Below are 13,962 nucleotides of genomic sequence, written 5' to 3'. Positions count from 1 at the left end.
CTGTTCTGGAAAAGACTGAACTTAAATACGGGTAGAAACAATGCACCAGGGTGCTCACGAAATCACACAGCTTCAGAGATTCGCGTACCATTAGGTCTCAACGACACTCTTCCTCACGGGTGTGGAAGTCCTTGTTTAATGACAGGTTGGTGACATTTCGTTAAAAAGGGAAAGGTTTTAAACTTCACTATTTAACTGGAACTCCTAAAGTTCAGACTAACGGCACCTGAGTGCTTGGCATTGCACAGACGTAGCTGTTACAACTCGTTTATAACCCATTGGCTAAGCAAGTGTAGAACGCTTACGTGCAACACACAGTGCATATGGTGTGCCATACAGCTCATCTGAATGTCACAGATTCAATTTTAGCACATGGATATCTTAGTGTTTAAGTTACCATTTTAATTTGGGGGCAGAAGGTCCAATTTATAATTATCTAAAACACTCCTGGGAGGAGAAAACCCACAGTCAGTCGTAAGAGGGTATTTAAGGCAAATCAGGCATATTTGTTCTCCTTCCTACCACACCGCAAACACCTTACAGAGGTGCAATAAAGTCAAAATCAATGTCAAGAACACCTTTATTTAAAAACAACAACGACGACGACAGCAAACCTTGGTACCTGCGACGGTAAAATTTCAGGTATTTTCTGCTGGAGGAAGCTTGAGGCAGTCACACTAACATTGGCCCCGGTTTAAGAATCCAGAAGAAACTGCAGGCTGCACTGACAGATAAGCGTGACACAGAAAGGGAACGCCAATTTTAAATCTTTTCATCTTCCATTCACGAAGGCGGGTGTCACCGTATGCTAGGTTACAGTAATATCATTATGCTACGCTCCTGTGGCCATGACACAAAGGTGCGTTTTTCTAAAGTAAAACAGAATGGGTCTCAACAGAGCAGCCCCCCACCCCGGCTACCAATATTTAGGAGGAAAAAAATCATTTGTGCTACAATTTATGACATCATGATTTGCTTAATCTGTGTATCTAAAGCAGCTTCAAATTACTCAATTTTAAGTGTAATGGTCATGACTCACGAGTAATTTTGACCTTGGTAAAATTCTAATTTGGCATGGATGGACACCAATTCTTTTTTTTTAAGCCCTAGGATTCAAAGAGAACAAACAATGATTCACTATCATCCCAAAACGTAAATCTGGCTCTGAGACAAAAGGATTAGTTTGTGTTTTAGGGAAGTCTTAAGTGTCATGACCCATAAGCAAACATGAACCTCCATAAGTGTTCCATTTTTCAAAACATAAACTTGGAAGAGGCCTTTAAGAAGGATAAAGTAACGAAATATACACAGCAGATGCAAACATAAAGAAAGAATCAAAAATATTCCATGGAGGCAATGCTAACCGTAGTAAAGTAAACCACAGTGGTTTAAAACAGCATCACATCTGGTATTTGATATTAACCGGCTACTTCCAAGGAACTCTGAGTGAAAGGAAAAAACAACCCCTTTCACAGATTATAGGAATTCAGTCCTAAGATTCATGGCAGATGTGTGGTCACTCTGGTTACAAGAGAATCAGGACTATTTTCTTTCAGATTTCAGTCTGATTTAATTTGTCAAGTTTACCCACTCACCATTTGTTTTGGGGGGGGGGGAGGTGAGCATTGGAAGAAAAGGCTCCATGTAAGTGTAAACAAAGAAAAGAAAATGCGCTATTTTCTTGAGGAAAGGTTATAGGGCTCTTACCAACACATCTTTTTTAGTAAGGTAATGATTTTTGCCATTTCAGAAAAAAAGACATTAAACCTTTGACCGCTAGCTGGCTGAGGAGGTGATAAGGAGTCAGTTTCCCTGCTCCCAGCCAGTTCCCAGGAGTGTGGCTCCCCATGCATATATATGTAAGACTTTTCCTAAACAACTACAATATCAAAGTCTGCTCTTTCTTCTCAGAAAGTTTTCATCTGTTTCAAGTACTTCAGCAAGTTGGAAGCGAAAGTATTACTAATCACACAACATATCCTCTACATATAAAGGAATATTAAATATGCAATGCTATTTTAATCTTGTTTCTGACCAAAAATATAAGCCACAGCCCTTTTAACAGGGAAAAAAAATTGTATAAAAGTTACTGTGAAGAAAATTACATTAAAATTTAAATTTGCAAAATTTAAATTTGAAAATAGGGCATATAATGGCACTTACATATGAAGCTGCATTTTATATCATGACACATAGTTCTGATCCTGAAATAAAAATATGAAACTCACTTTATTTTTTATTATTATTTTTTTAATGTTTTTATTTATTTTTGAGAGAGAGAGAGACAGAGCATGAACAGGGGAGGGTCAGAGAGAGAGAGGGAGACACAGAATCCGAAACAGGCTCCGGGCTCCAAGCCGTCAGCACAGAGCCCGATGCGGGGCTCGAACCCACGGACCGCGAGATCATGACCTGGGCTGAAGTCGGACGCTCAACCGACTGAGCCACCTAGGCGCCCCTGCAACTCACTTTAAAAGAGGGGGATACCCGTACCTGCATAAAGACTTGAATGGCTAATCTACATAGATATGCACGGATTTCTATAGCTAATATGTCATCTAATTCTTTATTCGGTTACAAGGAGGCTGAGTGCCTAATTAGCGTCTAATCTTTTGGTCCGGACTGGGTCAGGACAACATTCTCAGTTTAGAAATACGGGATCTGGTCAGAAGTTCCTAAAATACTTCCGCTAACGTCTGTACTGGAATCCTAAGGAAGTGTACTCTCAAGATGTTAATGAAGAACAAATACAGCATTAGCTCTTGAGGAGCTAGGAGCTGTGTACCCCACTTATTTTGAATTTCCTCTTCCTTACTTGCTCGTGCACCTCCAACACTCCTCACCCCCATCCGCACCAAGAGGCTGCACCAAGAACTTCAGTGTCTACTGACTGGCAGGCCAGCAAACAGAACCATCGAACAAAATCAGCTACCGCGAGCAAGCCAGGGTCCTCAGGTAAACCACGCTTACTCTCGAAGTGAAGTGTCTACTCCCCGGTTCATCTCCATGACAGCACAGACCGGACAGACTTTGCCGGTCTGGAAGGTTGCCCCAGAGAGGCAGGGCTAGTACATTTTCCTAAACAAATTTACACAAGCTTCCCTCTTGCAGGTAACATGCTGGCATGACATTTTCTTTATGTTTTATTCGTGGACACTCCGCTTTTAATATTTTAGGTATTCTGGAAAGGTTTCCCTATAAATTTAGAACGTATATTTTTATTTCTCTCATGCCAGGTAATAATATAAAGACTTGAGAGGTTTACACACTAAAGTGGCAACATTAGTCTGTTTCTTTAACAGAGATTTGAACTTTAAAGTATTTAAGCCTTGAAAGTATTCAGGATGAGGTCATGTGAAATGATACGGCATTGTAAAAGTCTTGTGTGTATCAAAATCCTTTTCACCAAATGACTTAAGTGCAGGGCACTTCAGACGATGACCATCGTCCCCTATTCCTGGACTCAGTGGTCTCAAAATCAAATATCAATATTATCTCCTCTTCCCATATTTTAGAAATCAGGAAAATTGTAAGCTTATAATAAAAATGTAATAAACTAGGTGGGAGGTGCTGGAGAATCACTGGGAAGAATATCACAGTTACTTCCTATGCCTAGGACCACAGCCTTTATGTCTATGATGTGTTTCTGACGATGAAACCCATCTATTTAACAAGAAGTTATAGAATTTGATAGCTTATGGCTGTCCCCTCTAGTCTTACTGTTGGCAGGAATACTTGTAAGCAGGTTAAAAACATTTGTTTAATGTTTATTTATTTTTGAAAGAGAGAGAGAGAGACAGACAGTATGAGTGGGGGAGAGGCAGAGAGAGAGAGGGAGAATCCAAAGCAGGCTCCAGGCTCTGAGTTGTCAGCACAGAGCCCGATGCCAGACTTGAACCCATGAACCACGAGATCACGACCTGAGCCAGACACTTAACCGACTGAGCCACCCAGGCACCCAAAGCAGATTTTAAAAAGTGGGAATTGCTGGGGCACCTGGCTGGCTTAGTTGGTAGAGCATGTGACTCTTGATCTCAGATTGGGAGTTCAAGCCCCACAGTGGGCACAGAGCCATCTTAAAAAAAGGGTGGGGGGGTAGGAATTGCTGGGACACTTAAGAGTTATCAGTCTCTCTCTTTCTTGCTCTCCCTTTCTTGCTCTTTGTCAGCTGAACTACAAATCAGTATATAAACTGTGGAGAATATAATATCATATACTCTGATTTTTTTTATATTCTCTTTCAATGGATTGTCCGAAAATATTTAGCTAGGCAAGAAAAAATACAGAAGCCATGGCTGGCAGTTTGAAGAATGATTAAAGGGAGGGGAGTGGTGACAGAAAGGGACAAGGGTGGGGGGTAGTGTGTGTGTGTGTGTGTGTGTGTGTATCTAAGCATGACCATTGTTTACACTACTTGCTCTGTTTGGAATGTGAGCCATAATAGAGAAAATGTCTGTTATTAATATACTTTATAAATGTTTCCAGATAGCGCAGGGGTGGGTGCTTACATAAATCTGCAGTGGTCATCACTATCATCATCAGAAATAACCAGGAACATATAGTGGAGTTCAAATTCCATATATGGGTGGCCCACAGAATGAGAACAGCAATCGTTGACAGACACTGCAAGGAAGTCTGCAGTTGATAATGGCTTCGGGGAACCTTGCAGCCACCTTCTAGTCTTCTTCTTTTAGATACTTCTGCACAATGATGCCAAATTAAGTTCCTTAAGACACCAATTTCAGCCTATCACTCAAGAATCTTCAGTGGCTCCTGTTGTGTCAACCGAGATCCAAACTTAGGTCCTGCTCCTTGGTTTTTTATACCTTCTACAAGATTCCCCTCTGTTTCCCTTAAAGCTCTGGACAGTCTACTCCCTTCTCCCCAAACACCCTGCTGACTAGACTGACTTGTACTTTGCACTCACACTTCAATATGTGAAATCCCCTCCTTTGTTTCTGTAACCACCATCGACTTGCTTTGCACAGCTGACCTCATACCAGTCCAGCCTTCCCATGCTTGTCCATGCAGCCTCCAGGGCTCACTCGACAACTTCTGGTAAATCAGGAGACTTCCTTACAATAGCTCTTCCACTGTCTGCATTTCCAGTGTAACCCACTTCTGGTATTTTTAATGAGTAAGCTTCTTGTTCCTTACACAAGATCACATGCTTGTTATAGACAAGAATCACTCACTCTAAGTTGTGTGATCACTCACCACATTGTAATTTCCTGCCTAGAACTGAAGCTGCTACTAGTGAGAATTAATTAAAATGCCCCTGAATTGAAGTCAATCTAAATAGGAGAATCTGGAGAAAGAAATCCATAAACCTGATACTAATGGGCAAGCAGAGTTAGCAGCATCACCGTGGCCTCCTTCCTGAGTACCTCGGTATTCCCTCCAGGTGATCACTGGGGTGATCAGGGGACTAGGGGAAGCCTTTGGAAAAGAACCATTCGACAATCCAATCCCTTCCCCTTGTCCTGGAGCCTGCGCAAACTTCAGATCCCAGAATTCTTCAGCAAACCCAGGGTATATGTATACACATCTCATAAGTGAACAGCTTACTATTTCTTTAATGAAATTTAGAAATATTCAAACTCAGAGGATAAATACTATACATAGCCTTATGTTATATCAGGGTCATAGCACCAAATAATTTATGAAAATGCTTTTGGATTCCAGAACTTCATGAAAGCCTCCTAACACTCTGAAAGACACTAGCTCACGATCAGTACCAGAAAACAGTAAGAATCTACTGGCAAAAGGCATTTCCAGGCATCCATTTGACTGACTCTTACGATGAATGCCAAGAAAGACAATGTCTTCTTCTAATAGTTAAACTACAAATTGTGAAAAAGAGTAAATCAACTAAAGATAGGAACCACCTGAATATACACGAGTAAATTTCAGAAGAAACAGTTATCCAGACAAATCTATAATTTTTACTGAAAATTTTAAACACTTTTTTAAAGTTTACTTATTTACTTTGAAAGAGAGAGAGAGACAGCTTGAGCAAGGGAGGGGCAGAGAGAGAAGGGGAGAGAGAGATTCCCAAGCAGGCTCCGCACTGTCAGCACAGAGCCCGATGTGGGGCTCAAACTCATGAAAGTGTGAGATCATGACCTGAGCCAAAACCAAGAGTCAGACGCTTAACCAAATGAGCCACCCAGGCGCCCCTTTAATGTAAATTGTAGAATTACATTATAAGTTAACTGAACTATCATCCCTTGTTTGAAGTTCTCTGCTACATCTGTTATTTCTAATGTGAAAACTCAATGATACTTAAGTCAAAATGTATACAAGTCGCACTTACAAATGTGCGTTCTGCAACAAAACGTAGGACCAGGTAGTATTTGACTGCACCTCTACCAGAAATAATGTAACTGGTACAGGATAAGACAATGGGTGCCCAGAAGTCAGAGGGCCTGTAATGCTTCCACCAACCACAGTTTGTTCTCTCCAAATCCAATGATTCCTGGAAAGGTCGCTTGGCATGGGTAAGACCATAATCCTTCACTGAAGTCAGAGCAGTGCAACTTTGAAACACTGTGTGATTATTGTCAGGAATTCTGGTGAAGATTCTTGTTACGCAGTCATTCTTACGAGCCTATTATGGATTAGGCCATCTGTGATGGCTCTTTGGTCAGAGGGGCACCATATGGTAAGGCCTGGAAGAAAGTACAGGTTTATTTCAGATTTGTCTAACTGCAGGGAATCAGGACTTAAATAAAAGTAACTGGGTAGGCAGAGTACCTCTTCTCTCTGCCTTCCTGCACCCAGCTGCAACAAGAAAGGAATATATATATGATCATGGGTCTTTCATAAGGCCCAAACCCCTTATGACACTTTTCTAAAACATATGCCGTGTAAGTATTTTTTAAACGAGAAATGCGGGTCCCTGGGTGGCTCAGTCGGGTAAGCATCTGACTTTGGCTCAGGTCATGATCTCATGGTTCGTGGGTTGGAGCCCCGCATTGGGTTCTGTGCTGACAGCTCAGAGCCTGGAGCCTGCTTCAGAGTCTGTGTCTCCCCCTCTCTTTGTTCCTTCCCCACTCATGTTCTATCTCTCTCTGCCTCTCAAAACTAAATAAACGTAAAAAAAATTAAAAAGTAAGTAAAACGAGAAATGAAACAAAAAAGCTCTATCCTTGTTCCTGGCTAAGTCAGAATAACATCCATCTCATAAAGATGTAGTGAAAAACAGGGGTGCCTGGGTGGCTCAGTCGGTTAAGCGGCCGGCTTCGGCTCAGGTCATGATCTTGCGGTCTGTGAGTTCGAGCCCGACGGCTCTGTGCTGACAGCTCAGAGCCTGGAGCCTGTTTCAGATTCTGTGTCTCCCTCTCTCTGACCCTCCCCCGTTCATGCTCTGTCTCTCTCTGTCTCAAAAATAAATAAATGTTAAAAAAGAATTTAAAAGATGTGTGAAAAACAAACTTAACTTGTAAAGCTCTCAGCACAGTGCATGGCACAGATAGATAGATACCAAGGATGTCGTAGAGGAAAGCGAATTATGATGTAAACATCTATGCAATATTCAGACATATGTATGGTACCCAGGCAGCAATTAGAACCTGTGAATACCACTATAGCTGCCAAAGACAAAAGCGATGCCAGGGGCACAGGAAACCATCTTTCCTCTCCCACCACCCCTGTGTCCCAAAACACCCTAGAAAGAGCTATGAGACAGAGCTCCTGGTTGGTCCCATGTTGATAGGAGGCCAAGACCTCCATATCAAGAGCTCCAGAACTGGAAGGCCAGAAAGACACCTCCCCAGTCCGCCACCCTCCACCTTCTCAGATCAACTCAGAAGGACAAGAATAGAGACCCACTGGTCTGGAAGCCATGCCACTGATATCGGTAACTGCTTCCTATGAAGCAATTTTGATGATAACTGATTCTCGAACAAATGACTGCCAATCAGGTGTTCACAATTCAGAAGAAAGACTACACGGAAGTGGAAACCAAAATGAAGGATGAATTGAGTTTCTTATGCCCCAAACCATAGATCCCTAGCATCACTCAAGAGTTTGGTCAGAAATCTCTCATAAGGCAGGAAGCTTGCAAGAACCCAATCCAGTCCTCCCATTATGTATTCCTTTGCCCTCCTCAGAAAGGGACTCCAGGGAGTGAAACTCCAGGCACCCGCCATAAACTGATGCAGAGTGAAGTGAAGACAAGAGAATTCATGGGTTTCCACTTTCACAAATGTATTTCCTTACTACCGAACCTCCTTTCTAAAGATTGCTGCCAGAAAGTATGGACATTTGCAGTACATCAGGAAATGTCATGGGTACTGAGGCATGAAGCCCAGAGAAGGCTGCAAGTCCATGACTACATATTATAGTTGCATTTATGGCCTAATTCAGTGGAATAAAATTTGCCTCTTTATTTTGAATGCAGGGCAGTAGACTATGCATACTGTTAATTTTCCTTTTGGGATTGTAATAGTACTTGTCAAATGCTCAAATACTTTATGGATATTACACCATTTAAGTCCTGTTGATCCCAGGCAATTATTTTCCTTTAATAGGATGTAAATGTGTAAAGCTTATTTTGCTTCTCCAAAGAGTCTGAAGTCTAGTAAAATCTTAAGTGATTTACAGAATAATGCCGTCATCCTCCATCAACGGTCCATGAAAACCAGCCTCTGCTCTTCTCTGCGACGCCCTAATCCTGCATGTAGGACCAACATTGTCCTATGATGAAAACACTGACGCCAAGGTCCATTTCTTCCACTTCCTAAGCTTTCTTGTAAATCAGTCACCAAAGCTATGGGTTCTTCCTCCGTGACAGCTTTGGCTGCTAGTCTCACTGCCTCCACTCTGCCCTATTCATCACTTCCCCTTCTAGAGTATTGCTGGTCACTAGACCACGTCCCCAGAAGTCTTTGTGATCTCTAATAACATCCCACAAATGGTTCCAATACTTTTCTTGCTCCCTGTGTCTTTCGGGAGCTCAGTGCACGAATCACCCTCCATGACCCACCTTCAACTGGTGTGGGCCCTATGCAGTGCAGCCCCAGTCACCTCTAAAAACGTATTCGTAGTTACGATTCTTCGCTGTTACGCTATATAATCCCCTTGCCTTCTCACCTTCTCAAGCCATCCACAACACGAAGGGATTCCTGTGCTTGATGTAGTCTAGTCATCTGTTAGAAATTCTCACCCGAGTTGTTAGCCCAAGTCCAGCCTTACGTCAAAGCACTCGGACCAACCAGGCCACATGCCTGAGTGTCTTGTGCCAACTTCGGGACACAGACAATGCTTTGGTACCATTCCCCTGGTATCTCACAGTATTTTTGTGCTTAAGATTTTCTTTTTTCTACCTGAGTTGTAAGCTCCTTGAAGAGAGGAAAATGTCTTATGTCTTTTAAGATGCTCAATCCCTAACACATTACCTTGCAAACTCAACAGTTATATAATGAAGATGGTAAAACCAACGAATCTAAAACTGTCATTGTGTATGAGAGTAATCTAGAATGTTCACTAAAAATGTATATTCCTAGACCCAAACCGAGAGATTTGGCTGGTCTCAGGTAAGAGGAAAAAATTAAAGACTTCTAGGGAATTCTCATGCGAGTAACATACAGATAGTATTTTGACAAACATCATCACTGATTAATTTGAAACCGTAAATGCAAATAAAACAAGTACAAAAGTACGCAGAATTATAAATAATAGAGACAGAAAACCTGGCATGTTACAAACCAGTTGCCAATATTAGGAAGTTTTTTTGTGATAGACACCATAAACCATATATGCTTCCAGTATTTGAATTTAAAATAGCAATTCTCATTAAAGCAATTCATGTTAATATTAAGCTAATCTTGTTTTTTTCATTTAAACTAGAAAGTAGGGATACTTAAAGTTATGTAAAACAGAAGTTATATTTTGACACTCAAGAATAACAGATCTTCTAGATTATTCACTTAATTGATACAAGATTATAAATCTTTAAGCTTTCTTTTGTTGATTTTGACCTTTAACAAAGGCATGTGCAACATAAGACGTGCTCTCCTTGAATTCATTACTCTAAAAATATATAAGGATCTAGGTACTTATACTCCCAGTCCAACACTTTTTGGAATAAAAGTATACTTCACATAACTCTTCCTTTATTATTATAAAGTTTTTTTCTTTGAACATCAAAATCCTGAACTTCATCCAACCAGAGTGAACTCTGTGCAATGTCATGTTGGCAAATAATTTCATTTAGCAATCTAGTTGCTCTTTCTAGGCTTTGCAGTTTTTTATTTTTAGTTGGACGATAATTCTATATATTTCCTCTTTTTCCCATCACGCCTAGTTAATTCTAATTATATAATAGGCAAAACTGTGTTTGCCTCACTTTTCTGATGTTGGCTTGCTTGCACTACTGTCCTTCAGGGAAACATTTTGGGATCTTTTAGTAAGTCCTGTACCACGGATAATTAGAGGAACCTAATAAATGCAAATATAAGTCAAGTAACAAGGAGATCTCATTTGTCTTTGTGATTTTACCTCCCGATTTTTGTGTGCTTTTGTGGGTGGGGTAAAGGACTGGATGGCTAAGCTTTGTTTATAGTTTGTGAGCTATTTTGTATTTTTTAAACATTACAAAAGTACTTCCTAAATGTGAATTAACCAAAACCCTGCATTTGTTGGAGATTTTGTATACTCAGTGTTCCTTATTTACCTTCTGAAATCTCTTCTTGGGATATAGGTATTTCACAGGAAATTAACAATCAGTTCCCTCTCCACGGTTTCCATCCCTGTGAGTCACTTGTTTAGGCCACTAGGGAGAGACATGGAGTCTTTGGACCAGGTCTTCTGGGAGTTTCATGGCAGGGACACAGCAATTCACTGAAGGCATTCATGACACACGCCCTGTCAAGCCTCTACTCGACCAATGAGGAACACTTTAGTGCATGCATAATATACTGCCCTGTGGTCCGTGGAACTCAAGAGACCTAAAATGATGTTTCACCAAGTGACAAAGAGTCCGTATCACATACAGAATGTCAACTCACGTGCACCATACAGGATATAAAAGATGGTTAAGTATGAAAAGCAAATAAAAATGCATAAAGATTTTCTTCACAGTAAAGAAAAAGTTGATTACATCACCAGCGAAGATGATTTGAAGACTAACAACAAGTTTAACCTCCAACGGGACGCCCACGTATAACACACACGCATGCGCACACAGGGGCATGTTCATTCACGACCGACCCACCGGTGAGTGACTCTCATATAGGCTTCTGGCTTATCGGGCAAGACTTCTCATTTTACCTCCTTCTTCACACTTTCTTACTGTAAACTCAAGAAAGTAATCACAGGCAATAACCTGCTCTGGAACAGGTTACGTGGTCTCTTTCACCAGCCACCTCTCCGGGTGTTGCCTTACTAAATGATACTTTTAATGGCTTGACTTTGCAGAAACAGAAAGTGAGTCGATATCATGAAACTCCAGGCATTCCAATTACAGGAAGTGTTAGTGGGTCTAATGCTACATTTTTGTGGCATTTAAGCACAGGAAGACATTCTCACGATAATAGTTCTACCACTGTTAAGTGGGAATTTCACAAGTCCTAGAATACACTCTGTTCGGCAATTTAACAGTTTTTTTATTCGCAAGGTTGTTTTCCTTGACTTCTATATTGAATGACAGATTCCGGTTTTTTTTTCAATTCCCCCCCACCCCGAAATTTAAAATTTAAAGGTAGTTTTTTTTTTTTAATTAGTCTTCTCAATCTTAAAACGTATTGCAAAATAACTGTGAAGGCAATTCAATTTTTGCACATTCAACATATGTCATTCAATCAAGTCAACTCACAGTTGATAGTCACACACCATGGGCACCTCTCCACTTGCCATCGGTTGAAATAAAGCTCCGCATTCTGTACCCAGCCAGGGGTACTGCGCATGTTTGAACGGGGACGTCCCAGAGTATGTGTAATATAAAAAGTTCTTCAGGACTTCCCAACTCTATTCCGAATACTATCCATCCTTAATGTCAGATCTGAACGTTTTTTAGGCGCACATTTTGGAAAAGCAAGTTGAGAAGCGGGCACACCTACGGTCACTCCTTTTTGAAAATCAGAATGTCTCCAAAGTGTCTTGGCAACATTTTCCGGCAAAGGGTTAAACCGCTATTTCATAAACCCAACAAAACAACAATCCACCTTACTGTTCAGGACTTTCAGGACCAGATTTCAGCAACGCAGAGGTTGAAGTTGAAAAGTCATGCCTGATCGTGATCTACGGGAGATCCTGTTGCAGCTCAAGTTTGGCCAACTTCTCCAAGTGACTCTGAAGTCTTGAGCCCTCAAGCCCCGGTGACTAAATCCCTTCCACATTATCCTAAAATCGCCTGGTGCTCCGCCTAAGGGGAACACTCCGGGAAAATGAACCTCGGTTGACCGGTCGTCCTGGCCCCAGGAGCCGAGGGGACTCCCACTAATCTGCTCCGGAGGGAAAAGAGCAGTGCGGACCCGGACGAGCCGCGCTCCCGGGGAGGGTTCCAGCCCGCAGGGCGCACCCGCGGGGGACGACTGCTCCCCAGCAGGTTCCGCGATCTCTACCACCGCCCCCCCCCCCCACCTCAGCGGCTGCGTCTACCAGGCTTTCTGGCTTTCCTACTTAGTAACAACTTTATGCAAAAACAAAAACAAAACTTTTCTCCCAGGAAGCGTGCAGTCTGCTCGGTATAACTTTGGAGGCAACGTTCCGAAGGTGAAACAGCAACACACGGTCGGCGCGGCTTCTGGGTCCGCAGCGCCCCGCGGTCGCCCCCCACCGCCGGCCCGGCCCCGCACCTACCTGGGCCTCGTCCGCGTCGGGCTCCGCGTCGGAGAAGCCGAGTCCCGACTCGAAGGCGGAGGCGGCGGCGGGCGCGTCGCGCGGACCCCGCAGCAGCGCAGCGGCGAGCAGGGAACACGCCAGGGACCAGAAGCCCAGCAAGTGCATGGTGGAAGGACCCGGAGCGCGGCGGCCCGGCCGCGGTGGGGGCGGGGTGGGCGCGTGGCGCCCCCGCGACGCTGCGCTCCCTGCGCGCGGAGCCGCCGGCGACCCCCCGAGGGCGGCCGGAGGCGGCGGCAGCGGTCCGCGGCTGGGCGCTCCCGACGCCTCGCGTCGCGGTGCTGGCCGGGGCCGGGGAGGGGCGCGGGGTCAGGTAGAAGCCTCACAGGAAACCGGACGTCCGAGCTCCCCGCATTCGGAGCCGGCGAGGTGAGGCGAGGGCGAGGGCGAGGGGGGGGGGGGGGGGGGACGGCGCCTCGGTCCGCCTTTCTGTTTTCGCTTTCTGGCTAGAGGGGGGCAAAGCCGACCCCCTCGGCGCCGCTCGGCCCCTGCGGCCCCCCCACCCCCCCGAGCCCGCGGCCCCCTCCTCCCTCCCCTCCCCTTCCCCCGGTGCAGCGAGCGGCGGCCGGGAGGAGGGCGGCGGGGCGCCGCGCGGCCAGGCCGGGGGAGCTCGGCGGCGCGGGCGGCTCCGGAGCGCGGGGCGAGCGGCGGCGGCTGCGGCGGGCGCAGGGGCAGGGCATGGCTGACGCGCCCTCTGCCTGCGCTTATGTGAGAGAAAGCGGCCGAGGGAGGGAGCGTGCCGAGCCCGGCCGCCCTCCCCTCTCACTTTCCCTCGGAAGCGCTCCGCGCGCTCCCCGCGGCCCCGCGCCTCCGCCCCGGCGCCCCGCGCGTCCCCTCCCCCCGCCCCCCTCCCGGGAGCGCGGCCCGTGGGGCGAGTCCAGCCGGGGCCGGCGGGCCGCGCGGGGCGGAGGGGGAGCGCGACCGAGTCGGCGTGGTGGGGAAGGCAGGCCGACCCTTTGTCCTCGGCAGGCGGCTCCCGGGCTCCTGCCCCTAGCCCACCGGCACGCCTCGCCCTCCGCGCCCCCCCCCGCCCTCCTGCTCCAGGTTTGCAAAGTGCCCCCGGGGGGCTCCAGAAGGTCCGAGAGAGAGAGTCGTCACAATGGCGGAGACCCCGCCGGG

At 45.1% G+C, this 13,962-nt stretch overlaps 1 protein-coding gene across 1 annotated transcript in view; it reads right to left on the bottom strand.

Moving 5' to 3' along the window:
• Nucleotides 1-13,235, bottom strand: part of VEGFC (vascular endothelial growth factor C) — a 106,315-nt gene extending 93,080 nt beyond the window's left edge. Inside the window, exon 1 of the mRNA XM_049631795.1 lies at nucleotides 12,805-13,235. Within this exon, the coding sequence (XP_049487752.1) occupies nucleotides 12,805-12,951 (147 nt within the window). The 5' untranslated portion in view covers nucleotides 12,952-13,235. The remainder of the gene's footprint in view (nucleotides 1-12,804) is intronic.
• Nucleotides 13,236-13,962: the final 727 nt, after the last annotated feature.

The sequence above is a fragment of the Panthera uncia genome, chromosome B1 (genome assembly GCF_023721935.1).
Source record: "Panthera uncia isolate 11264 chromosome B1, Puncia_PCG_1.0, whole genome shotgun sequence".
Lineage (NCBI taxonomy): Eukaryota > Metazoa > Chordata > Mammalia > Carnivora > Felidae > Panthera > Panthera uncia.
This window is presented reverse-complemented; position numbering and strand designations above follow the sequence as displayed.